A 27793-nucleotide genomic window follows, 5' to 3' on the forward strand; every position below is an offset into this window, starting at 1 on the left:
AAGGATTATGATTTGTGATCATGGATATAAACTGTCAAAGACGGTTTTGAAGATTGGCCCAGGTGTGAGGAGTAATCCCCCTTTTTATAAAAAAAAGGGAAAAGGCAGGGGCAACAAACAGCTTTTTCAGCTTCCTTAACACAGGATAAGGGGACAAATCAAAATGCAGGCCCGTCTTTACCTTGCAGCGACACTCTCCAGTGGTCTTGTTGCATTCTGGGTGAAATCCCCTGCTGACGTCACAGTTGCAGGGTCCACACATGGGACTCCCCCACCAGCCTCGGGGACACGGCTTCTCCGCCCTGACAACGCATGCAATGACATTTTAGAACGGGGCCAAAATACATTGTGATGAATGCCGATCAATAACAAGGCATTTGATCTCATTCCAGTGAGTGAAAATAATAAGCAGAATAAAATCATCAACAGAAAGTTCATTACTTTGCAAAAATGTGATTTCACTTGTTTTCTGTATCTTTATCATGGTTTCTTTCTTGACAATGACAGCACTCTCAGATAAAGAGACAGTGACAGTGATAATATGAGTTTTTTTCAGGTTTATGCATGTTTGGAAACTAGCTTTTTAAAAAAAAAAAAAAAAAAAATACAAAACAAAGCCAAACAAAACAAAACAACTCCAAATCTGATAGGCGACTACCTTGTAAGTTTATCTTCGACTAAAAGCTTTTTGTCACCACAGATCTAGAATAAACTTCCTCTACACTTCTAAGATAGTGACTCATTCATATACACAGCAGAACACACACACACAGACACACACACCAATGCACACACACATAGGCACTCTCTCTCTCTCTCTCTCTCTCTCTCTCTCTCTCTCTCCCTAGAGATGCGATCTCCAACACTGCGATGTGATCTGATAGGGGCAAGGCGGGGTCTCGGGGCAGCGGAGACTAAACACCCATAGAGGCTCAGTCAGGCAGGGAGAGGGAATCTCACATCCTGCCTCAGACAGGAAGTGATGCGTGTCATAGGGGTCAGGGGTCACGGGGTAATGACTGGCTCAGTCATGGCAGGCTAATGCACATGTGGTTTTATACACATTCCTTACAATGCATACCTACATACCCTGATACTTCATGTGCAAACAGACTATAGACTGACTTCTGCACACATACAACAAATCACACAGAACTGAAACACACACTTGATTTCTTAGGTTTTCTCTGACCTTCCATGTAATGTAGCGCAGTAAAAAGTGCAATATTTTCCTCTCAAATGCAGGGCAGTAAAGCGATAAAATCCCACTAAATGTTGTTACTACATATTCTGATAGTATATGTTGCTGTTTTTGCCGAGTCATGTCACGTCGATCTTTCAACTCGCACATTTCTGAAACTGTTGGCTGCATATCATTACATAATCCCCATCGTTTATATATTCCATTTTTTATATTTATATTATAGTCATTCCTACTGTATAATCTAACTTTTACTGCTGTAATGAACCCACTGCGATGATTGTAGGTTCTTATATTATCATATCTTATCTAATCTTATGTCAGCAGCTCCCAGATCCCAATTTTAGCACTGCAACTGTCGGGACAAAGGAGTGTGTGTGTGTGTGTGTGTAAGAGAGAGAGAGCACGTGTGTATGACTGCATATTTGTGTGCATGTGCATCTGTCTGTTCATTTGCAAGTAAATTAGAAGGAGCGGATAAGCTTCCACTTCCTCCTGATAGTTTGATCATTTCTTTTTGATGTGTGATCTCTGCTTTCCCCTCGTCTCTCTCTCTCTCTCTCCCTCTCTCTCTCCCTCTCTCTTTCTGTCCCTCGCACACACAAACACACAAACACGATCAAGCTCAGATTACTGACTAATAAAGCCGCTCTGAAGGACTGCGGGCGATAGGACGCTGGCACCAGTACAAGAGCCTGGCATAAGCCTAATATAACCAGAGGAGATTAGAGGGCTCTTTCGCTGTGGGAGACAAAGTCTACACATCTGCTGTGAAAATTCAACACACGCCCGCTTCACTTTTAACATCTGGATATGAAGACCTCGCTCCCCAAACTGCTCCATCGGGTGTTCTGGAGTAAACGATCATTATTTAAAGTTCATCATTTGGATGACCTCTGCGTCACTGTTGTCATTTTGCACACTAAGAATTTAGATCCTGTGTGTTGCTTTTCAGCATCAAACAATCTTTGCCGTGTGAATTTTGAAATATCAATAGAATTACTGTAAAAAATGAGACCACCGCTGAGAAGTTTGGCAGCCTCGTTTTTACATTGTTGTGGTACAATTTGCATTTCAGGAAACAAATGAAAAAAAAAAAAAACAACTGAAAACAGATTCTCGCATTAGTCAGAATGAGACCAAAAAATAACTCAATAATGACATAAGTCAGTCTCTGTCATTTTTTTTTTTTTTTTTATAATTAAAACAAGTTTTCTCGTGTTTATATTGATGACATAATTTCCTGTTCCAAGCCACCTGCAGCATGAACTCTGAACACAAGCTGAGGTAAAAGCTAAGGCAGGTTAGATTAAAATAATTAGGGGACATTTAAAACAACTGTGTGCATTTGTGCCATGTCATGGTTTGGGTTTTGTGCATTCGTTTTCAGAAATGCTGTTGTGTTTCCACTTTTGCTCAGTTGTTTTCTGAAAAGTTGTGTTTTGCACTTCAGGGCTATGGTCTGTCTGAGTTTCATATCATGCAGCCAGTAATGGAACCAGTTAACAGCATCATCATCATCATGAAGTCCGCTCTGCTTGGCATGGGCTTGCACATCAAAATCACCAGCACATTTGGTAAGCAACAGGCCACGCAGGTTCAGGAAAGGCCCTTACTTGTTTTCGCAGTACTGGCCGTAGTAGCTCTGTCCGCACTCGCAGGTGTAGCCGTGGGAGGAGCTGGGTTTGCGAACGCAGGTGGAGATGTGCTCGCAGGGGTTGAGCGCACAAGCGTCCACACACTCTTTACCAAAGTAACCTGAGGGACGGAGACGTGGACGAGAGAGAAGAGTGAATACAGCGATATCAAAGCTCGCCTGGCAATATTTAAAGGGCGCCGAGATGATAAGACTCCTTCTCAATGTTAAGTGGAGGTCAGTTTTCCAGCTACAGGCTCGGCATTTCAGTTGGAAAAAAAAAAAAAAAAAAAAAACAAGACGTCTGGGATAGTGATAACAAGCCTGAAAGAACAGGGGTGTTTTTGTGTTACCTCTACATACAAGCACTGCCAAGGGTGTTTTTTTGGACTGATATTAAAAAAAAAAAAAAAAAAAAAAAAAAAAAAAAACAGTGATCTTATTGACACACTGTATCCTTAACAGAGTCATGTATCCAATTTTCTTGGCTGAATTAAAAAGAAAAAAATATATGTATCCAATTTTCTTGGCTGCTTTAAAAAAAAAAAAAAAAAAAAGTTGACATCACAGCCATTTCTCTGAAAAGGTGACCTTGTTCAAACTGGAATAAAACTGAAATAAAATAAAGGCCACCGTGTTTTTTGAATATTTTTTTTTCTTTTTTTTTTTTTTTTAGTGGCTGCTTTCTAAGCATCTAACAGTCACTTCCCATAAAATTCAATGTTGTGCAATGTTGTATTTTAACAGGAAAAAGTAAAAAGTAAAAGTGATTTTTAATGTCAGTGGGACTTAGTGGTAAAATAAAGGTAAAATAAATAAATAAATGAACATGTAAAGGCAATAGTGGCAGTGGAGAAAAAAGGCTTTGCATTTCAGCAAAGCACACACACACATTCTCACCTGGGAGCCGCTCAGCACAACCACAGGGTCTTGCGGTGTGTATGTGCATGAGTTAAGTGCGTGTGTGTGTGTGTTACCTGGATCGCAGACGCAGGTGTGTGTGCTCCAGTCGTCGCTGCAGTGACTGTGCTCGGGGCAGATGTTGGAGTCACAGGGGTCGGCCAGCTCGCAGCCCTCCTCCACATGGATCTTCAGGCCCTGAGCCATGTTCACGTTGCCCACATTGTTGGACGTCTCACCCATGCGCACACCCTGATGGAGAGCACGTAATGATGAAGGAGGAGGAGGAGGAGGCCGAGACCATAACTCATCAAACAGCAAAATGCATGAAAATATGTCAGAGCAGTTATACTCTTTGCTGCAGTTTTATCATGAAATCATTTCTTGCAGGGAGACAGTGTTTTTGCACAACACAGCTGAGACAGACTGACCTGTATGCAGCCAGTGAAGCCCTTGTTGACATGGTTACCGTCGCCAGGCAAACCCCCGACAAAAAGAGTTTTTAGCTTCAGACCTGGGAGGTCATTACCGATCTCCACTGACTTCTGCAAAAACCAAGACAAACACACACACACAAAAAAATTAATTTTTCTTTGCTACAGATGGGTAACAAAAGTATTTACAAATCAACAACATAAACAAAAAGACATTAAGACATAAAAAAGAGAATGATGGATGGTTCTTAACAAACACATTGTGGGCAATTTTATTATTATGAGTTGTAAAAAATGCTACAAAATGTTATATTACTTTATTTAACCTCTATCTGAAATTATTAGCAAATCAAACCCCTCAAAAGCAAGAGCTGTTCACGTAAACTGCTGACTTCAGCTACAGGTGAATTCAAAACAGTGTGTGAGTTATTAATTTGATTTTCACATGCCTAAAGGTGTGCATACAGTAATCCGCTCCGTACCTCGTACATGCCGTAGTCCAGGGACACGCTGGCCATGTATTTGATGTCCTTGCCGTCTTTCACGCTGCTCAGCTCGAGCAGAAGGTTGTGCCACTCGCCGTCGTTGACTCGGACCTGCGAGAAGACCAGCGACGCCACCAGCCGCTCCCTCAGCAGCACCTCCATACGAAGCTGCTGCTCACTCACCTGGGGAGAGCGAGGACAGAGAAATCGTTTTTTTTTTTTTTTTTAACTATTTTTCGAAGACACTTGCAGATAGCCTTGTAAACTTAAATTGTAAACTTAAATTAAACTTTAATTGGTTTTTGCACTCCAAAAACTGCTTTTTCCTGATCATTTCCACAAATGAGTAACAGGCATTTTCATTCCAAGATCAAACATCACAATTCGCCACTAGTTTGATCAAAAATATCTTAAGTATTCCATTGCAGAGGTAAAATAAGCTATTTTTAAAAATTATATTCACCAGATGAGACAAACTGATGCATGGACCCATAACAGAAATCCTAAAGTACCGCCATAATACCTCAGAGTTGATGCTGCTTTAGTCAGATTTCCATCACTTTTTAAAACCTTTCACAAAATTTCCATTTTTTTTTCAAGGCTGGAGAATTATATCTTCAAATGTACTGAGGTTTCCCTGACTGTATGAACTGGATATGAAATGAAAACAAAATCTACAGGATGTCTCACCATGAGGCTGATGGTGGAGGAGGGCCCGGCGTTGGCCTGCACCAGGGTGCCTGTGGGCTGCCTGGTGCGGAACATGAGGCCCAGGTACCACGGCACAGCGATGGTGATGTCCAGCTCACTCCACGACACCATCGCCTGGCCGTCAAAGAACTGGGGGGACGGCATCACTGGACAGGGACAAGACAGGATCAAGGATAAGAGTTGGGAAGCTAGAGCCACAAGTGGATCAGTATTTGACTTTAAATGCACTTAAAGGTCCTACATCAATAAGTTATAGCCACATTCATTTTGAAAAATTTGTGTAATTATCATAAGTAGATCAGAGTATTTTACATCGTGTGCCACCAAGTCGGATTTCACTAGGAATTTGCTGAATTGCTTTATGGTACAAAACAAGAGGGGGGCAGCACAAGCAGAAAAAAAGTTTTAAAAATTCCTGGCAATGATGAAGAGACCAATGGAAAATATCACCTCCAAGAATTACCTTGTCCTCGACAGAAGAGCAAAACAGAAAACAAACTAGCAGAAACAATTTTCTGTCAGGAAGCAACGAGGTTTAATCAAGGCTGTAGTTTAGGAGGAGGGGGGCATTAGGGCGTACAAAAACCCAGAGTCTGTTATATAGCCTGCTTTATATGATTTAAGTATTTTGCATAATAGGCCTAAATTCATATTAATACATCAGAATTACAACAAAGCCACCCAATCAAACAGTATTAGAATGATGTTTCTATTTTGCGAGCAAAAATAGAAATGGTTTGGCCCATGTTTTTTTTTTTTTTTTTTTTCTGTCTTTTGCTAAAAGAACATACATATGATTATAGCCTTCCTCTATACAAAGCCAAAGGAGTTCCACACCATTTAATAGCATTAATATTAATGATGTGCTGGTAACACGTGAATGGTTACATCCTTAAGACCCTTGCTTTTTTTTGTTTTTTTTTTAAGTGGAATCATTTGCTTTTATAATTTCAAACAATCTGTTCTTAAGTCCTTACAGCTTTGGCATGATATATAATTACTGTCAAATGGCTTGCAGCATCCAGACAGTAATCCTTAGGCAAACATACATAGATGCCTAGAGACATCATGGAAATCCACATCCAGATCTGACACATGCATGCATGCAGACAGACAGAAAGATAAAGAAAAAGTGGGATATGCGTGGATAACACATCGCATGTTACAGCCCTACTGTCTGTTTTTCAGCACATCATGGACTAAACGTTTCCTGCCGCATAATCTGCAGAGAAAAGGTTGTATCTCTTAAGTTCCTCGGGGCACATATTTCTTCTGAGACTCATGCACACACACATACACACACCACACACACACACACACTGTAATTATCAGACAAAACACACATTTGTTCCTGTTAGAGGGGCGCTACAGCGGTTTCTTTCTGACTTCTTTGTCGAAGGCTGAGCTTTAGTCTTCCATAAATTAAAGAAATTTATGAACGTACAAAAACAACCTTGTCTCCCACTGTTCAGGGCGTTGTTCCACAGCTGATCTCTGATAAAACACAGAGAGGAGGGGAAACACCAACACTGGCGAGGATACCACCAGCCTGGGAGGTTCGACTGTGACTAAATCGCAGCAGATGACCCGCAACTTTGGAGGAGACTGCGAATTCCTTATTTAGCAATTCCAAATCTCACTTCCTCGACTTCTTATTCACAGACCAAGTGAATTTCTGTCCAGCGGGGGCTAATCCGTGCGCTTTTCTGCACCTGAACTATGCCAGATCACAGTCTGGTTCACAGTGCGCCTACCATTTGTGGATGGGGGAGCAGGCACAGTAGAGCCTCTGAGGGTTTTAGGCCAACCTGACATGAACGAGAGGGTGAGCAGGTCCAACTCCAATCCCACCCAAGTTGGCACGTCTGTAGCGGTTTACAAATCTATATCCGATTAAAACTCTGCTTAAATGAATTACCCACTTTCTGAAACAGCGTGCTCCTGTAAAAAAAAAAAAAAAAACTTATTTAACCACGTAAACTGACAATGGATGCATTCTTATTTACAGCAAACGTTTGTCTGAAACGGGTCCAGAGATTATCCAGACCTCCTTCCATAACTTGCAAATTATCACTGTTCCTAAGCATAAAGCAGCTTTTTTTCCAGCATGATCTTGCATTTAATCTAATCTGCAGTCTGTTAAGTTACTTCTGACGGGGAAAGGACTCATTTCATGTCTTAAAGAACAGTCTCCACAAAAGGGAACCTGACCTGACGAAGCCTGAAAGAATAATAAGACAAAAGACATCCTGACCCAGCGCTAACCCGGTGGGTCAGATCCAATCGGTCTCAGGTAAAGAGTTGGGCTCGGTTCATTTCTGGTCAGGCTGCAGGATTACGGCGGTGTGAAAATCCCAATAACAAATCTTTTGGTTCTCGTATGGCAGGAAGGTGTCTAAGCCTTAAACCAAGTGTGTGAACAAGCCGAAGAGGAGCCAAAAGCCTCTTCCTGGCTCACTGTGATCCCGAGCCCAGTCCAGATACTGGATCCGGGACCTGGCAGCGGCTCCGCGGCTACCTCATCCACGCGAGGGCAAGGCGAGGTATTCACACCTCCGCACATTGTTTGGACGCTCACCCCTGCAGGAGGAAATCAAAGTTCTCTCCTTACCGCACTAGAACATGAGACGGGTTATTACTCAAAGCACTGGAATTGCCGTAGTGTAAATAACAACAGTGCTGGCGAGGGATGCCGCTTTAATGTTTGTTTGCCCGGGCCCGAGTGGAAGACAGCATAAATACTTTATGATATAGGTATGAGATCAAGAAAGGAACCACAAAACGCTGAGGGGCACTTTAAGGTGTTTTACCTTTCCTGCCCACTCATGCACACCAAATGTGGAGGTGCACGAGACGGGACAAGCCGAATGAGTCACTGTTACCCTATTAGAATGTGCTGAACACCCACAATTTCAGACACACACACACACACAAACACCCTATTTAACTCCTGCTCTTGCAACATCCGAAACCGCAAAACCACGGGCATACATGAGCACAAAACTATCATTAATGTTGTCTGACACACATAGAAAAAAGCCTGGCCATCAATCAGTGGAGCAGGACAATCAGGGCAATAAGTGAATGAATGAATGAATGAAATTAGAGTATAATATTTACAGTTGTACTGTAAGTCAACATTGATTAATCCATATGACCACACCATGAAAAGGTATACAGACAGCAACAAAAAAATATGGGAAGGAAATGAGGAGCTTGAACTGAAATTGAACCTTTTAAAAATAGAAAACTGTCAGACGGTAATTAAAGTCACAAGGAAACAGCCCTTCGACAGCGTCTGCTGTCTCTTTTTAATGTGTTTCAGGTTTAAGCAGGAACCTGGGGTTGGACCATTTGAAAAGTGTTCAAAAGTTTTAAAAAAAAAATGCTTTGCTTTTAATTCATTATTTTGATTACCTTGGTCTTAGCTAGATACCTAGATTAATTATTCTGATTTTATCTGCACTAAGTACTTATTCATGATGTTGGTGTATAGCTTCTCTCTTGCGTTTTTTTTTTTTTTTTTTTTTTTTTTTTGTGAAGCACCAGTGCAAACATGACTTGTATTTAAAGCAGTATATATCTATATCTATATATATCTATCTATATCTATATCTATATATCTATCTATATCTATCTATCTATCTATCTATATATATATATATAAACATACGCTTAAATTTTAAATTTGCATATATTCTTAAGCCGTTAAGTTTATTCTTAAGCACAGTTTGGATTTTTCTAAATGAATGAACTCCTACTACCGGGATGCAATAATAGTTTTTTTAGGAAAAGGAAACAATGGGTTTTTGAGGGGTGAACACCTAAAAATACACCAGTGCCATATCTATCTATCTATCTATCTATCTATCTATCTATCTATCTATCTATCTGCAGACAGGTACTGTGTGTCTTTACAGTATTCAGGACAGTAACATGAGCTGTGTGTCACATGGAGCGCCTGCTGAGGTGCTGACATACAGGACAGCCACGGGGTCACCGCAAGGGTGTGTGTACGTGTGTATGTGCACGCATGCGTGTGCACGTGTCTTTTTCTTTAATCCTTTGACGGTGTGTGGGTCATTGATATGTGAGTCAGAGCTCGGCCTTTGTGTTAAAAGTCCAAACCCCGGGCCATGTCTTGTGTCTGTGCGGCGGTTTCACTGTGACTTTCCATTGTGACACTGTAGCATGAGTCAGACTGAATCAGGAGAGATGTTCCTGATCCCGCTTGATCTCCAAAACACACACACACACACACTTCCTGGAAGTTCTCAAGACACACACATAGACAAGCCCACGCATGCACACACACATACACACACACACACACACACACACACACACACACACACACACACACACACGCAAAAGCAAGCAGATGCATGCACACTTGGTCAGGGACACGGCTATATGAAAATATGGCTGCATGTGCTTCCTTCAGAGGAAGTAAAGACACATTAACTCCAGCGTTCATTTCCTCACTTCCTCTGGCAAAAACAAGATGCACTAACAAAGACACAAGGACGCACACACACACACACACACACACACACTCTCTTACCTTGTTCGCAGTTCTTGCCGCCGTAGCCGGTGGGACAGTCACAGCCGTAGGTGTTCCACTTGTTGACACACACTCCTCCGTTCTGACACACATCCTTCATGCAGAAGTTTTTCTTGGCTGGACAACCTTCACGAGCACATTTGCATCCATTGTTATTGAAAATAAGAGGACGGTTTGATGTGTATGTCAACATGCATTGTATGTGTATGTACAATTTGTATACAGTGTTTTATGGGATGCACAAATTAGGAGAAATTCATTCAGACAGCATTCAGCACAAGTTTGCTATTGAGGATTAATGGCAAAGTGTATTTGACAAAATCCTTCATTTTGCATTTTGTATTAACTGAGCAAACTGTAAGCATTAATCCCCTCTGAATGTATTCTTTAAGATATATATATTTTTAGTTTTCTTTTGCTTTTTAGCCCTTTTATCTCTTTTTTTTTTTACTTGAGTTAAACATAACATCAAAATTACATGAACGCCAAAGGCATTCTTGTTGTCGTTCCTGAAAATGTCTGTGGTCCTGCTGTTTAAATCTGTGGAGTGAGCACGCTGCATTCAGCACAGGATGCGGCATGTCTAACCTGCCGTGGTGCCGTTGTTCGCGATGAAGCTGGCCATGTCGGTGGGCTTGCTGTCGATGCTGAGGTTTCTCATGCAGCCCACAAAGTCTCTGTTCCTGACCGGGAAATCCTCAGGCAGGTTGGGGACTCCGCCTAGCAACAGCGGTCCAGTCAGATCCAGTGATCTGCAGAGGAGAGCAACCAGAGAGAAACCAGATCAGAGGAAAATGCAAAATGCAAAGTAAACAGGCAGGTTTTCAGTGAAATACATGCAACATGAAACACCACACTTTGCTGCTATGGTAACGTTCAGGAAATAAAACCTCCGTCCTCAGTATATTCAACATTTCTGACTGTGAAATTATTTGACACTGTTTGGAGAGAGAGTCACTTTAGCAAAACAAACAATCAGAAAGCAGTTTGAAGCTTCGAGAATCAGACTAAGAATCAGTTTAATTCATTTAATTAAGCAAATTTACACTACGTCATTTTGATGGCGTAATTTCAAAAAGCCTGTTGTGGCAATGAGGCCATGTGGTGAAGTTGTTGCCATGTGTTAAATTGTGATCATGAATAAAATCATGAAAAGTTTTACAAAGTATCAACAGTTGTTTTTTCCCCTCCATATATGGTTTTTATGGGGAAAAAATGGAAAAAGGGAATGGGAAAACAACTTCAAATAACGTTAACGCTCACACTGAATACTGTTTTTCTTGGCTGGATGAGCTCGACAAAAAAACACAATTGCATCCATTTCTTTATCTGCACCTTAGCAACAACGCTGAAATCATGTCAAGACATTTTCCAGCGTGATATCAGCAGGCATATCGCAGCAAGCAGACGTGTGGCAGGTTGGTAGCTGTATTTCTGCAGGAGTGTGTACGTGTGTGTGTGTGCATTCCTATGCATACGTGTATACTCTTTCACTCAACAACCCCAGTGTAAGTTGCAAGTGTAAGTTGTGTGTGTGTCAACCCACAGCAGCAACAACAGGAGGAGGAGGAGGAGGGGGAAGGAACATAGTTAATTTATCCTCTTAACACCTCTCAGCTACTGTGACCTGCGCAACGAGTTCCCAAAGGAATGTAACCTCATTAACTCCTCTTTGAAGCTCTCTCTCTCTTTCTTTTTCTCTCTCTTTCACTCTCTCTCTCTCGCTCTCTCTAAATGTGTTCCAGCATGCTGGCTCATCAACGCCCTCCTCATTTAAGAAAAGCCCTCATAATTCAGTGTTTAAAAAGAAAGACAAAAAAAATAAAAAAATCAATTAGTCTGTGGTAAATATACAGTAAGTCAGGTAAAGCCGCGTTGAGCTGCGCTTAAGGTTTGTCTTAGGCCTTGCCTGACAGCAGAAAAGCCATGGGGATGAACTGAGAGATTAAAAGAGACAAAAAAGAAGAGAGAATGGGAGGATGAAGAATGTGTAATCTGTTGTAATGAAGCCGTTTTGACATAGACCCCCAAGGCAAAACATATTTGTCTATTAGTCTCCCTACCGGAGGCTTGTTTCTGTCTGTGTGTGTGGGTGTGTGTATGTGTGTGTGTGTGTGTGTGTGTGGGATGGACCGGGGGTGTGCGAGCTTACAGACACACATGCAGAGATTTAGAAAGAGAAAGAAAAAGAGAGATAAAAGGAAAGAGAGAGAGATTCCAGCTCACTTCTTCTGTCCCGTCTGGGTGCCCTGGGCAGCGCAGGAGTAGTTGCCGATTTGGTTGCCAAAGCGGATCGCCATGGAGATGTCGCAGTCGTCCACGGCAACCACAGCCACCTTCTCTCCCGAGGGTCCGTGCGGGATGCCCAGGCGACCGATGTTAGGCTGTGAAACAAGTTAAAGGGCAACGGTTAAATTCACTTAGACCATTATTTTGAAATGTGGTTATCTCTGTAATGATCCATAGCAGCTTTTTTTTTTTTTTTTTGTAGATTATTATTGTATTCCTGCTTGTTTATGTTAACAAATGAAAGACAGAATGATGGCAGGCTCACACAGTGCCTCTTTCATTCATAATTTCTGTTTTGTAATGAACTGTTATGGTTAGATGCACAAGAAATACCGGCCAAAATGGGTGAATGCTATGAAAATTTGGATGAATGACTGGTTGATTTCTCTTCTTTCTTTCTTTCTTTCTTACTTCCTACGCAACACAAACAGCGTCTCGCTGACTTCAACCAACTTGGAATGGAGGCGCTTAGGCCTCTTTTGAGTTACGGCAACAAAAAACCCCATTGTGCCCTACCTAGCACCTAACGATTACTAAGTAGGCTAATTCCTTCATCAAGGCCTGTGGCCGACGAATGCCGATCTGAGAAAATGTGGATCAGCTTAGAAAATCAGGCCACCAAATCTCTTTAGTTTTTGTAATATCTAACCTGAGACTGAAGTTCACTGGAGCAGTTCCTTATGATCAGAACAATGGAAGGCATGGAACAGGAAGAAGAAAGGTTTCAAAGGGGTTTTATTCAAATATACACCGACCAATTAACCAATTAACACCTGCTCATTAAAGTAAATTACATGAGGGGTTGCTTTTAAAGTCATCTTAGGGCATTTACTTACTATATAATTATGTCTTCGATAACTGATCCACCTGTGTCCTTGAAATACTGATGGATGAATTTGAAGTGATATTTTTCCCCCAATATAGATGCAATATTCAGCATTTTGAAACGACACCCCGCGCTCTCATGTTCTGTCATTGTGTGTGAGCACAGAATGAGTGGCTCAGATCACCTTTCCCTCCTCTATCTCTCCCCGGAGAGCGGGAACGATCCGGACTACAAAGAAACACAACGGGACTACAAATCCCAGCTCGGACCACCGTGCACCGTTTAGATAAGACACCGGGGCTGTTTGCGCTCGATGGTGAGTTGGAAAGATCGAGAGAGAAACTGAGTTTTGCACCGAACTGAGGAACAACGATCCTTAACATTCATTCACTTCCAGCCATTCTTTACTAAACCTTTTATTATTGTGCATAGCAGGTAATGTACTGCGTTTTCTCATTTCATATTAATTTGAAACAAAAGTAGACCAAACGATAGAGAGTGATAAAGTGGGAGGAAACGGCAGAGAAAATATGTGTGCATGTGTATGTGTGTGTGTGTATGTGTGTGTGTGTGTGTGTGTGTGTGTGTGTGTGTGTGTGTGTTTTTATCCTACACAAATAGGATTAGAGTAATAGGACACTGGTGGGGCAGAGAGGCAGAAAACAAAGGAAAATGAAAAAAAGAGGGTAAAAAATAGAAAAGAGGGAGCGACAGACAAAAATAGGGAGGCGGGCAGACTAGAGTCCTGTGGGGAAAAAGAGAGAGAGAGAGAAAAAGAGAGAGAGAGAGAGAGAGAGAGAGAGAGAGAGGCAGGCAGAGGCTGACAAACACAGGACGTCAGTGTCTTCCATTTCGGTTCAGGTGGGTTCTGGGTCTCGGGATAGTTTCCATCCAGCAGGGCCGGTTTTGTCTAACTTTATCACGGCCACTCCCTCTGTCATGCCCTGTTTCCACGGCTTCCACACCAAAACACTCTCCCATTTTTTCCACAAAGACACACAGGGAGTCCAAACAGGCCTGCTCTCTGCTATCTCTCTCTTTCACTTTTAATCCCATTTTCTCTCTTTTGTCTCTTTCATCTTTTAATCTCTCTCTCTCTCTCTCTCTCTCTCCCACAAAGTCAACTTGAAGAAAATCAAAATCAAAATGCTGCATTTTGATGGAAATAGACAAATACAACTGTGATCATTTACAACGAAACACGCACACACATACACACACACACATACACACACACACACACACAGATGAGCACAAAGCGAGAGAAAGGGCAAGCGAGCAGTGGCAGTAACTGATCTCTTTCCTGTGGAAGCGCGACAATAGAGAGGACGGGCCGATGAAAGCACGCCAGGCGTGGTCACGCAGCGAGGCATCATGGGTGAACTCTCACACAACAAAGTGGCTCCTAACAAACATAATCTCTATTCAAAAGTCAACATAAACACCTGTAGAGTATAGGGTATGTGCTTTATAATCTGCACTGCATGTACTGAGAGGAAACACAACTGGCAGGAAATACAATGCACAAAACAATATCACAAGCACTTCAGATTAACACAAAAATAGGCTGTTTTGTGTCTTTGCAAAATTATGACTGACATAAAGCGACAATTCATGCTTAGTAACCACTTATCGATGCCCTCACTTCTCACTAAAATCAACTACAGACGGCGGGACATTAAGGAAATTTGTGGTCAACTGATAGGGATTGAACAATATGATTTGGTAAGAATCAGCATACAAGTGCAGCTGCAAAACAAGTTCAACTTTTAAGACAGGCAAGATGAGCCAAGCATCAGCCGTATAAGAAAAAAGACATTTTGAACTGATAACAATATTGCCTCTTAACCCTATAAAGCCTGAACTATGAAAGAATTGGCAGAAAATTCCAATTTTTTGAAACCGAACCCTTTATTTAGTCCTATAACAAAATATATATATATAAAAATTCAAAATATATGTTATTACACAACCTTTCTGGTGTATGATATATGATATGTACTTGAAGTGCCAATGGTATGGTCCAGGGTGAACAGGGGAAGTGTTCAAAGGTATACAACAGTATTTTGGTCAAGTATTGATTAAACTGAAAACGAAAAACGGAATTGAAAATGTGTATCATATATGATACAAATGGCTTTATAGGGTTAAAGCTTATATCACCAGATATTGATGGTAATACAGTACGATCCGTGTCTACCACAAATGCTCCGATACCTTTCCACGCCTGCTGTTATCTATCCTAACTTGTTCCATTCGGTTGTAATGCAGTTGAAAAAGTCAAGTGCATCTGAGCTGAGGGGGCTGCTTGTGTGGAGTTGGTGGCATTTTCACCGGGTGCCACGCACAGCCTGGTACACGGCCCAGGCCACGCCCCCCCCGCTCTGGTCACTTACATCTGTCTAGCCTCTCAACCTCTAACAGGGAGAGTGAGACAGAAATGAAAAGAGATGGGAGACAGATATGGAGAGAGACAGGGAGAGGGAGGAGCAGATTATAACATCGATCGTGTGCTAACGAATAAAGCAGAAAATCATTTCCTGGGTGCAAACGCACAAGTCACAAGACGGGAATCAGCGAGCAAGTGTAGCGTGAGAAACCCAACAAAAACAAAGCGGCCCTCGGGTTATTTCCTGGGGGAACACAGATCCGCAAGGAGTGAATGAATGATTGAGCATAAAAATACCGCTTGCTTTCCCCTCCTTCGTCCATATGCTGAGTTTATATAAACACGTATGCCATGGCGTTTGTGATTTGGTGGAAGAGACGCATCCTGTGCAAGAAAGGAGTGATCCTTAATGATCCATGAGAGTGAGGAGGAGTAGAGTCAGCACAAAAAGACGAATGCTGTAGTTTAAAACGGATTTTCAGTTTTAAACAGGTCAGAGATGTAACGCTTCACTGTCCTGAGGCAAGAAACTAAACCCCTACCTGCCGAGTATTTGTAAGCTACTTTGTTTGAGAGCATTGGTCACATGTTTAACAACCATGCCAGACCATTAAAAGACTGGAAATGTTAATAAACCACTGCATTAATCATGAAAAAATTCATATCTACATTGGCAGCATATGTCACCTATGTTGTTCTTGGCCATTCACTGTGTCTCAATCTAAGAGCCAAAAACTTCCAGACTTTTCCAGATTGTGATTTGCTGCTGTTTTCCATAATTATTCATTTTGAATCAGCACCTTGATAACTTAACCTGAAGACGTCCACTCCAAAAGAGGTCAATAAATGCTCTTATATGAATGCATTAATTATTTATTCCAGTGTGAATCTTGTGTTTCCTGTAAAGCGAAATGAGCCAGGTTTCATGGAGTTTGCTCATATGCTCCTCAGTTAATGAATTAATACAACATTGCAGCTCACCAGTCTCTAGATCAGTGTGTTCACAGGTGTGTGTGTGTGAGTAACCTGCAGTCACCTTGTCTGTAAGGCAGCCATGCTGGTAGGAAGCCACACCCATGTCACTGGCGACCAGCCAATCGCCCCTCGGTATCTACAGGTGCCTACATGTGCGCTCCCGCCTCCCGGCATTACCATGGTAACCACAGACATCCGTCTTGCTGTCTTGCTGTCTGCCCGCGCATGAACGACTGAACTCTCTCCGCTGGCTGAGGTGCATTACCTGCCATTATTCACCAAGTTCATACCAGAGGAGGAGGAGGAACCAGCCCCCTTTTGCAAAAACTGTCAAGTGACAAGATTTACCGTGGCGTTATGTAACTTAGATTCCGGTTCCTGAGCTGACGTGACAGCACCCCGTGGTGGGACGCTACACTTCACAGAGCAAGAAGATATAATTGGTGTGCGAGCTACATCGCTTACACAAGTATAAGAGTGTGCCACGACGTGCCAGGTGAACATGCATACTGATGCACGGTCACAAATGAAGAGTGTCCCGGGGCCAAAATGCCCCGGAAGTTCATAAAAAGCATGTGAAATTAAAAACGAGAGGGGACTTTCTCTCTCTCTCTCTTTTTTTTTTTTTTTTTAACATTCTTCCCTGCAATAAAACAGTCATGCATGAATGCAAATACTGTCCCATGTGGGCCGCTATTGGTGATTCACGAGAGGCTGTGACCAGGGGAATTCTTTCTACACCGCTCTGGGTGAGATAACTGGAGTGTGTTTTTAATCAGAAACCAACAGAGCTTGAAACAGCAGAAAATATGGCATCACGCAGCCAAAACTAAACAACCAGTATCACAAAAAAAACATATCAACTGCGGGATGAAAACTGTGGATAGACAGCAGGGAAGCAGCTCTGTTCTCTTCTGTGAGGAATAAACCGTGTGCTGAGTGTTTATTTGCTATAAACGGTCCCGAACAAGGATCAAAATGTCTCTAAAAATCAGATCAAGGGGATAAAATGCCCTCTGACAAAACCCTAATGTGAGACAAAGTCCTACACTCAAAAGTGAAAATATGGGCAGGGAAAATTAATAACCAATACTCTATACCTCCCCTAACAACTGCTGTCAAGGAGCCCGTGGGATTAAAATGAAGCAGAAATCGCATTACAATTTAGAAAAACAACTCTGAATTAAGGTGAGAGTGCAACGTTTGAGGTAACACAATGATAGCTAATTACTTCAATCAGAGGACAAATAAGTGGAAAAGTGTGATACCACTGGGGGGGAAAAAAAAGGTTTTCAAGAGCCATAAGGAGGTTATTTGTCTGAGAGAGAGAGAGAGAGAGAGAGAGAGAAAAAAAAGCACTCAGTGAATGGAGTATCTGAACAAAGGAATCTAAAGTAGTCTAATTATGATCTTATCATTTATCTCTTTCATGTTCAGTCAGGCAAGGCGGGGATGAGATAAAGCTAGAGTGAGAGGGGGGATGAGACAGGTGAGGGAGAGAGAGAGAGAGAGAGAGAGAGAGAGAGAGAGAGAGAGAGAGAGAGAGAGAGAGAGAGAGACCCAGATGTGGCATATAATGGTCCCACACACCCAAAAGGAAAGGGGGTGCAGCTGTTAAAGTGCTGAAAGTCACATAGTGACACTTGCCCACAAATACACACACACACACACACACACACACACACACACACACACACACACACACGTCAGCGCTGAATTAGATATACAGGGTAAAGGGTGTGTGTGATGTGTATAGGCTGGGGATATTTGAGCATTTACCCAGCTGTTAGCTCATAAATGTTTGATGCACACACAGTTCCCATGCTAAATTCTGCACACACACACACACACACACACACACCCTCATGCACACATCACCAGTAATCAATGTCAATCAACTGTGAGATAGTTACGAAGGAGAACAAATTCATCGAGCGTATAAACTGCACCCTTGCATTTGCAATCCATGCGTCTAAATGACTCGGGCACGGATTCGTAATCCAGAGGCATCAAACCTGTGTGCATGGATTCATAACTCCAGGGCACTGATTATGAATCCGAGAGCATGCTTTATAAACCGTGTGCACAGTTTTCTAAGGGTATAGATTTATACATGGGTCTTTTTTTTTTTTCCTCAGAGGCGGGCTCCATAGAAAAACAGTTCCTTACCTCTTGAAGCCATTCCCTTTCATTCACCTCTAAATAATATCAAAACCAAATTTATATGTTAAAATGAGTGTAGAACAAAATTCATTTTACACTCAGGCCTCTCCTAGTAAAGCATAAAAATAACACTGTTTTTGTGAATTAGAAGTAGCTTCTATCCAAATGCACCTTAACGCCTTTAATTGGTGTGTTATTAGAGGAATATGGAAAGCTATAGATGTGATCATATTTCATCCAGTTTAATTCAAAATGGTCACCAGTTTGTTTTATTACACTTTTCTTGATGTTCTCATTTAAGTCCCGCCTTAAGCAGCACTTTCCACCAATCGCCATCACCCTCTGCGGTTTACATTTTCAGGCTCTCGGCCAAGGAGGCGAGATCTTTCCTCCTGGAAGTGGCTCCGGTGAAGCGAGCCGGCGTGCTCACCGCTTTGATATGCAGATCGAAAAATCAGTTGGAACTAATGACAATAAAAAGCTTCTTTCATGTCCACTGGTGAGGCCCGTTTCAAAACGTAGAAAACGAAAGGGGAAACGTGGAGCATGTAAAGGAGAAAAAAAAAAAAAGGCCATGTATAATGGAGTGAGGCCGTCCTGAAAATGGGCTTAACCTTCAGCACGGCTGTTATTAACCTTACGGCTCGTCTTCACTTCTGAATGGCCAGCTTTGTCTGGGATGTCCCCTCGGCGGTATAGGGTCAACTGATTGGGGTTGAGTTTGCTCTGTGTGAGTGTGTGTGTGTGTGTGTGTGTGTTTCTGTGAGTTTGTGCATGTGTGTTGGCTGTGTAACACTGGCTGCTACACTTGTATACAGTTTCAGGATACTTTCTGACCCTTATTTTGAAGTGCACTTGGCCCTCGTTTTCAGGGGCCCCATGAGAGTCTCTTATTTGCACTATTCTCTCTCTCTCTCTCTCTCTCTCTCTCTCTCTCTCTCTCTCTCTCTCTCTCCCTCTCTCTCTCTGGGGTTTTGACAATTCCCTCGTCCATCTCCGAGGTCTCGTCTCCGGGGGCGATAGGCTTGCAGCTACCATGGCAACACACTTGATCCCCACGGTTACCCACAAAGAGGAAAAGGGGAGTGAACACGACTAGACACACACACACACACACACTCTCTCTTGCTCTCTCTTTGAACACAGATTGTGCAGTAGCAGAGGGCTTAGTCCAGCGTACTTCAGCAGCAACATTTCCCCGTCTCACACACACACACACACTCCAGAAAGACACAACGTCCCACCAAAGAACACACATACCCCTCTCACACACACTGACACCTCTATTACCACCGGCTGCCTGTCAAAGCCGACATGATCGCTGGAGCAGCCCTGCGGCCGGGATAAAGGCCCTCGCTGCACGGATTGAGTTACACACAAAACACTCTACAACAGCTCAGTAAAACAAACCTTAAACACTGTCAAAATGAGCAACTAATGAGCAGGAAATATGTGTGTGAGTGTGTGTGTGAGTGCAGTGGGTGGGATAGAGAGAGAGAGGCAAGAGGGGGAACACTTAGCGGTGATTTTATGTGTGTGTGTGTGTGTTCGAGGAGTGTGGGAAGGATGTCTGCAGAATGTGTTTAGGTTGTGTGTTGAGAGAGCGAGCGGCGAGTGTATTTGAGTGTGTCTGAGTGTGTGTGTGTGTGTGTGTGTGTGTGTGTGTGGCAGGAAGTGGCTAGCGGAGGTGCAGACGGCCATGTGGTTTATTTTGATAATAAAGGAAGAGGGGCACACAGCCTTTTATTTTATTTGGGTTTGGCCTCGGAGATGCCATTGTTTCTCTCTCCTTCACGCTCTCTCTCACTTTCTGTCAATTTAAAAATGCTTTGCACCACTCTGATTTCCCCCTTGAATAGCATCTAAGTTAAAAAAAAAATAAATAAAAAGCTTTTTTCCCTTTATTGTGGCTGCCAATGCTTCACTAACGCTACATCAGACTTATATTGACTGAAATATTTAAACATATCTACGTGCATCATTTTAAACACATTTCCCTGTAATTCATTTTGAATAAAGCTTAGCTGCAAAACATGCATTTGTAACGACAAATCAGCAGAGTTGAGGCAGTTTTAAGCAGAAACAACTAAGAAACATGCGTTTGTTGCCATAAAGTGCCATTATAAGCGAGGTTAGGCACTACAAGCTGCACTAGAGCATGAAAAAACAGACAAATGTTGAATGAAACCAAGAATCCATCTTGGAAACTGCTGCTACAAACACACAATAGGTGATAAATGTGTGGTGTGTGTGTGTGTGTGTGTGTGTGAGTTTGTGTGTGTGTGTGTGTGTATGTATAAAATGAAGTTTTGGCCCGTCATGTGCAGGCTAGTGTGTCCTCTCCTCCATTTGGCAGAAACAAACCCTGTCATGTCCACATTACCTCACTTACCCTCTGGCTATGTAAACCTAGAAGTGTGAATTATTCAAACACACACACACACACAAACACACGCACACACACAGAGTTCCCGAGGCGTTACACAAAGCTATGATGTCCCATGTTCAAGCCTATATGTTACTGCTGTCTTGGTCTCCTGATCAGTCTCCCATCTATCAGTGTAACAGATGGACAGCGGCTTTTGTCAGCTTGTAGCTTTAAAGCGGCAAAACAGACGTGTGGATGAGCAAAACCTGAGGTAACGGTAACTTTACCCCATTTGGACAAGCTTGAGAAAAAAAAAAAAAATTTTTACAAGTCTACAAATGCAGCTGAGTGCCTGTAGAGCCACATCAGCGGGATCATGTTCTTACTAGTGCTTGAGAAAAATAAATATGTCTGAAAGTGTCTTCTTTCAAATCCATCTTCATTCTTCAATCTTAATGTGTGTCTCTTTAATCGACGTTACTGATTTTTCCCAGCTTTATGTGTTATTCTTTACTTTTATTGCTTTTTTGTACCTTTTCTCAAACCACCAGTTGACATTTTGGAGAGAATCAACATTGCTCACTGCAAACAAGCAAAACTATAGTGGAATAAAATGAACCTTTTCCACATTTTATTATATGCATCCGAATCAGAGCCATTTTAAATCATATTAGGTTCTGGATCTGATCCAGTATCAAGTATGATCCGGTACCAAGTCATAACTGGGGGAGACAACTTATTTTTACTCTTACAAATCCTAAATGGAGTGCAACATGAAGGAGTTGGAGACTGTAAGATAGCATCAAGATTGATACTCGTGTTTGGCAGTAAAAGCTGCAGCACAATAAAACAGGACTAGATAAGAGACAGAGGGAGGAGCAGGGAGATCAGTGCTAGGAGTTTATAGCGGTGAGTATAATTTATCTGGATTGATTCTCTCATAAACAATACTTCCTCTGAGACGCGCGACTTCATTTCTATCCTCCCGTTACATTTCCCCACTCCTCTTTCAGAGAGACAGAGAGAGATGTTGTGAGACAGACAGTTGTGTATGAAGGTGGCCTGTAACGATAGATTTATCCTCATTCCTGAGTGACACAGTTGTGAACACGTCTGCTGTTCCTGCTGACGGGCAACTCACTGATCTGGACACAAAATCTGACATATATTTGCGTTTCCTCCAGATTTTCAAGGCAGAATTGAAATGAAACACCGAAACCCAGCATAGTACTCCTATAGTTAATACTACAACTACTGCTACTAGTACCACTACAGCAAATACAGGCACTGGAACTACAGTACAGCTTATACTGCTACTATTATAAACTCCTACTACAGTTACTGCTTCTACTACTGATACTAATAACAAACCAGTAGGCCCACTATTATGGTATTATTGCTACTATTACAATACTACAATAACTAATGATAATTTCAATATAAATGCTATTATTACAGCAACTACAACTACTATTACTATGACAAGAGTTACTACTACTACAGTTACTGCTACTATTACTACTATTAAAACTGATATCACTATCCCTACACCAACCTGCTACCAAGGCAAGGCAACTTTATTTATATAGCACATTTCATACAACACGGCAATTCAATGTGCTTTACAAAGAGAGAAAAATACAGCAAATTCATGCAATATTACAACTATAATCAGCAATAAGAAAAATAGTAGAGATTCATGAGTACTCAGTAATTAAATACATATATAGTCAAAAACAAAATGTGTAAAAATCTGTGATATCAGAGGCTTAATAAAATGCCTGATGTATTAGTCCCCCTCTACTAGATGCACAAATGCCTTCACACACAGGGAGAGACACACTAAACATGCACACACACACACACACACACACAGTTGTGTCATGAAGGAGGTTAAAATGAGGGCAACAGCCTCAAAGGACACCACTTTACTGAGAGGCTGCCTTTATTATTGAGTTAATTCTCTTGCCCAAGTAACTGCGAGAGATGCACTGTCGATGCTCATTACCAGAGTCATCGCCGCTGCTTTCTGAACGCTCTTAATCCTCCTTTACAGAGTCGGTGTTTCAGGCCGCTGTGCCACTGCCAAAGACAACACAAGCACAAGCCACTGTCTGTCTACCTGTCTGCCTGCCAAGGCACAGGGATGTTTACCTCACCTGAACGAAGTCCAGTGGAGGAAGTCAATGAGAGCTGACAGACAGGCAGGCGAGACTGTTTGTGTCATATCTGCTACACGCTGGTCCATTTTTAGGTATAACAGAGAGCGAGAGAGAGAGAGGGAGAGAGAGAGAGAGGGAAGGTGGACTGCAGATGTTTTGACAGAGATAGGTAGAGGAGAAAAAAATGCAGCAGGTAAGACAAGTTGAATCAATGTCCATTGTGTTTCTAGAGCAAAACAAAATGTGGAATTGCATGCAAAACTACTAAAAGATAGCCAAACAGAGTGGCAGTGACCAGGGACTGAATAAACAGAGAGGCATCATTTGCAGGCATGCCAGTATAAAAAAAAACAACAAAAAAAACATTCACACACTCAGTCAGAATTGACTTTTATGCCACTTTTGAACTTCATGTCACCACGAGTTATATCCAAACTAGGATCTGCCACAACAGTCTGAAGTATGGTGAGGCCCATGTTTGCCTAAGCATGTAAGAAACATGTTTTTATTGCTTCTATAAAGTGGCAAAGTATTCATTATCTTTGTGCTTAAAGCTGAAATCTGTAACTTTTGACACGTTGCTCCACAGCGGCCAATTCTCAAGTCTTGCAAAGTGAAAATATCATGGACTGGTAAAACAGAGGGAGATATACTATTTACTGGAGGACTGAATTTTAGTATTTTCTGTGCTGTGCTAGCTAATACCTCTGTGTGTATCAGAAATCACAACTGGTGCGTCCAGCCACAGCAAAAGTGCCCATTTTGGAGTTTTACCATACTCCACATAACACTATATTAATTAAAAACATTGCCAATTTCAGCTTTAAGAGGTTTTTGGGAAACCAGGGTCACATCACATCGTTACGCCACGTCAGATCAAGATGAAAGACGAAGACGAGAAGGAACAAAGCCCAGCCAGATCAGACTAACACCACGTCCAGACATGATCTACAGCCAAACCAGAACCGGAAAACCACACCACAATGAAAACCAACACAGAACAACAGCCAGTCCTACGGTCCAAACAAAACCAGACTAGAATCTGCTGGAGCCAGACGGAAACTAGAGCTAACACTAGAGAGGCCATGTTACCTCTGGAGGCACTGGAGGTAAGCATGGGGAGACCGTACTAGAAGCAGAGCAGGGGCTAAATGAGGCACCGAAAAACAAAAAGTGGGCTAGGTCTAGGGGTCAGAGGTTACCTCCTTCTGATTGAGCTCCAGCCAGGCAGTATAGAGCGGGAGGCGCAGAGCCCCACTGGAGTCCACCAGACTCCCCCCGTCCTGGGAGAGAGACACCGTGAGAGAGAAACACCGCATTAGACCTGCAGCCCAAGACCAACCAGCCCATCTGTGTGTGTGTGTGTGAGTGTGTGTGTGTGAGTACATGCACATGCACATGCACACGTATAGCAAATGAGACAGTGATGTTGTGTGTATGTGAGTGTGATTGTGCCTTGCGTAAGATTGTATAGCAGCACAACTAAAATAAATGGCACCACACAAACATATGTGCAATGCCTGTGCATGTGTGTATGTACAGCCCAACAGCAGAAAATTAAGACACAGGAGCTGTTTTTTTTTTTTTTTTTTTTTTTTTTTTGGCAGTGTGCATGCACATAATGGGCGTGTGTGTGTATACAGAAGCATGCATGTTAACCATGCCCATTGTCAGAGTGATGGGAATTTGCTACAGCCCAATTTGCCAGCAATAACAACATCCAAAGCGAAGCATAGTTCCTTCGTCCCCACTTCAAAAACACCTTTCCCACCGACTCACACAATACGCTACAACTCATGCACTGCCTCCTGACGACAAAGTGTCTGCGGCAGATTTATACCACACTGTGCAAGTCCTTTCCAGGTGAAATTTACTGCAGGAAAAACATGGGGAATATCCTCCTGCTGGGACAAGCCAGTTTCAGCCCAAATAGCGATCTAAATGTCAAAAAAAGTAGTTCCTCCACGCTGACATACAAAACACAGGATTGGGAGCATGTTTTGATTTATCGTAGCTAACATCAGTATCAGTTCATCATCATCAATATGTTAGAATAATGCAGGGTTTTTTTTTTAAAAGCAGCAATTACAGGCTTAACAAGCAACACCTCTCCAGATGAGGCATTAAGTGTTTTGGATTAATAGCCACAGTTATGATGCGTCATTGTGTTAGCAGTGCCAAGTCTTGTTAATAATAATATAGAGGTATGCTGCATGTGTATGATATGATTTGAGATTTTTTGTCAGGGTTGCTGATGGAACAGAAGACAGCTGAGTGTGTGTTTTTGGTGTTATTAACCCTCTGAAACCTCTTTTTATAAAAAAAATATAAAAAGATACTTTTAATTTTCGAATGGTTTAAAGCAAATAAAGGGATTTTTGTTTAGGTTTCAGAAGGTTTTGAAGCGAAACTGCCCTGAAATGTGAGCGATAACAGGTAGACTGAGAGCCAAGCAGCTTCTTTGCATCTTTTTAAGTCTCCAGGAATGTGCGAATACAACATCCAGGATTAGATTTAAATTCCAGACTGCACTGATGGACTGAGCTACTGGGCGGCATATGTGTGATGATAACCCCAAGTGTTTGAGGTCCGGGGAAAAGTGCGTCAAGAAGACCGAAGAAAAACACGGCCTCTTCCTCTAGAAAACACTCCCTGCTGGGGTTACGCAGAGGCTGGGGCTTCACCTCCAAAATACCCAGTTAACCTTTTTTTTTAAAAAAGCACTTAGCGGCAGGAAAAACACACACAACCTGCATGCATGTGTATGTAGCGTGAGCGCAAAACACACACGCGGTTGATAAGCTCGGTGTCACTGTGTACCTCAGTGGAAAGAGAACACACATTATCATAATACACACACAGCCGGTCTCCGTTCCAACACACAACTGAAGAAATTAGTGTATATGTGAGTGTATGTGTGTGTGTGTGAACATAAGACAGACACACACCTAATAAGGCATACGCCTGTCCCTCTAACTCATTACGGCCACCCACGGAAGCCATACATACATTAAACTATTCGCTATAAATCTACAACACGAGCTGATGGATTACTCCTCCAAAAACACCCGCTGGCTCTGCGCACTTTGTTTTCAGAGCAATTACCACTCTGTATGTGTGTGTGTGTGTGTATGCGACTGTATTTCACTCTGCTTCTCTCCTACAGAAACACACAGCCGTGAATCCTTAAACATCAACAAAAAGAGCGTTAACAAGACAGAGACGGAGGGCGAGGAGGACGGCAGGAGGTTACAACACAGCAGAGAGAGGGAAATATGAGAGAGGAAATTTTGAAATGCTTGTGATTTTTTTGTTTTTGATTGGATCTTGGTCTACTCTCCCCAATGCAGCGCTCTTTCCCTCCTGTTTTAGCCTACAATAAATGGCGATTTAATATCATAACATATTCTTTAGGAGCCCTAATGCTAAATGAGCCATCAGTGGCTGGCAGAAATACACCTACAGAGGGGGTTTTGGAGGCTGGTGGCATCTTGGCATCTCATGAAATTCAAAACTTCGATGACAGCTGTCTGATGCCACAAGTCCTGAAATGATGACAGCAAGACAAGCTGAGGTTGCTTCAGGCATATCAAGATGTTTCTTGCTGATGGCTTTTTAATGTTTTTCACATTTAGGAACCCCAAGTGAATCCCCATCAAGTGATTTTGCTCTATAGAGATGCTGATATGAAAAAAAAAAAAAAAAAAAAAAAAAAAAAAAAATTGTGCTTAGATGTCATACTTGAGCAATGACAAACAGATTCAACATGTTGGAATGAAAACATAATCTTAAAATAATCATTCATAAATTATTTTTGTATTATAACAATTTCTAAGAGATAAGATAAGATAAGATAAGATAAGATAAGATAAGATAAGATAAGATAAGATAAGATAAGATAAGATAAGATATTCCTTTATTAGTCCCACAGTGGGGAAATTTCAAGCATTACAGTAGCAAAGTGGATAGCAGAATATGAAGCAAATTTACATTATAAACAGAAAATAAATAGTAGCAAGCAATATAAACACTATAAACAAGGAATATAGAAAAAATAGAAATATGAACAAGTTAATTAAACAATTCTTTATTTTGTATAGGACCGCCCTGAAGCCCCTAAAGGACCCCTGGGGGTCCCCAGACCCCACTTTAAAAAAGTAGCTGAGTGACATCAACTTCTTAAACACCAGTCCCAACCAAGGCTAAATAAATACATAAAAATAACATGCAATAATTGAAAATAAAATAGGGTGAGTACGCTCGGTCATGCTGTGAAGTCATTTGCCCTCATTCCTGTTTGATTCCAGGCCCCCGCCATGTAAACAGCAGCAGGGCGACCGAGGAAGAGGCAGACAGAGAAAAAGTAGAGCGAGAGAGTGGAGCTCTGGCTGTGCTGTGGTGATAAGAGCTAGCTAAGCCTGTCTGGGAATGCTGTCTCCTCACCCAGGCAGCAGTAAATATCACAGCCCATATTAGCCCGAGCAATGCTATAAACATGTCTGCCATCGGGCCCCGTGTGCAGCGTGGAGTAGCGTTATAAATATACTGTAAACACTCAGGCATGTCCGCAGACGTCAAAACAAACACGCGGCGCGTTGGTGAACCTGGAAACCTCCAGCTGGATCGCACGGGACTTAATTACAGTTTCTTCATAGCCCGTGTTTACAGTTCATTTCTGTTTCCCTCATCA

At 42.1% G+C, this 27793-nt stretch overlaps 1 protein-coding gene across 1 annotated transcript in view; it reads right to left on the bottom strand.

The window, feature by feature from the left end:
- celsr1a (cadherin EGF LAG seven-pass G-type receptor 1a) overlaps positions 1-27793 on the bottom strand; it is a 121232-nt gene that overhangs the window by 27850 nt on the left and 65589 nt on the right. Inside the window, 9 exon segments of the mRNA XM_030046081.1 lie at positions 182-302; positions 2818-2959; positions 3815-3989; positions 4169-4282; positions 4654-4839; positions 5347-5513; positions 9932-10057; positions 10520-10683; positions 12158-12315. Of these exon segments, the coding sequence (XP_029901941.1) occupies positions 182-302; positions 2818-2959; positions 3815-3989; positions 4169-4282; positions 4654-4839; positions 5347-5513; positions 9932-10057; positions 10520-10683; positions 12158-12315 (1353 nt within the window).

Source organism: Myripristis murdjan, chromosome 23, assembly GCF_902150065.1.
Source record: "Myripristis murdjan chromosome 23, fMyrMur1.1, whole genome shotgun sequence".
NCBI classification, from domain to species: domain Eukaryota; kingdom Metazoa; phylum Chordata; class Actinopteri; order Holocentriformes; family Holocentridae; genus Myripristis; species Myripristis murdjan.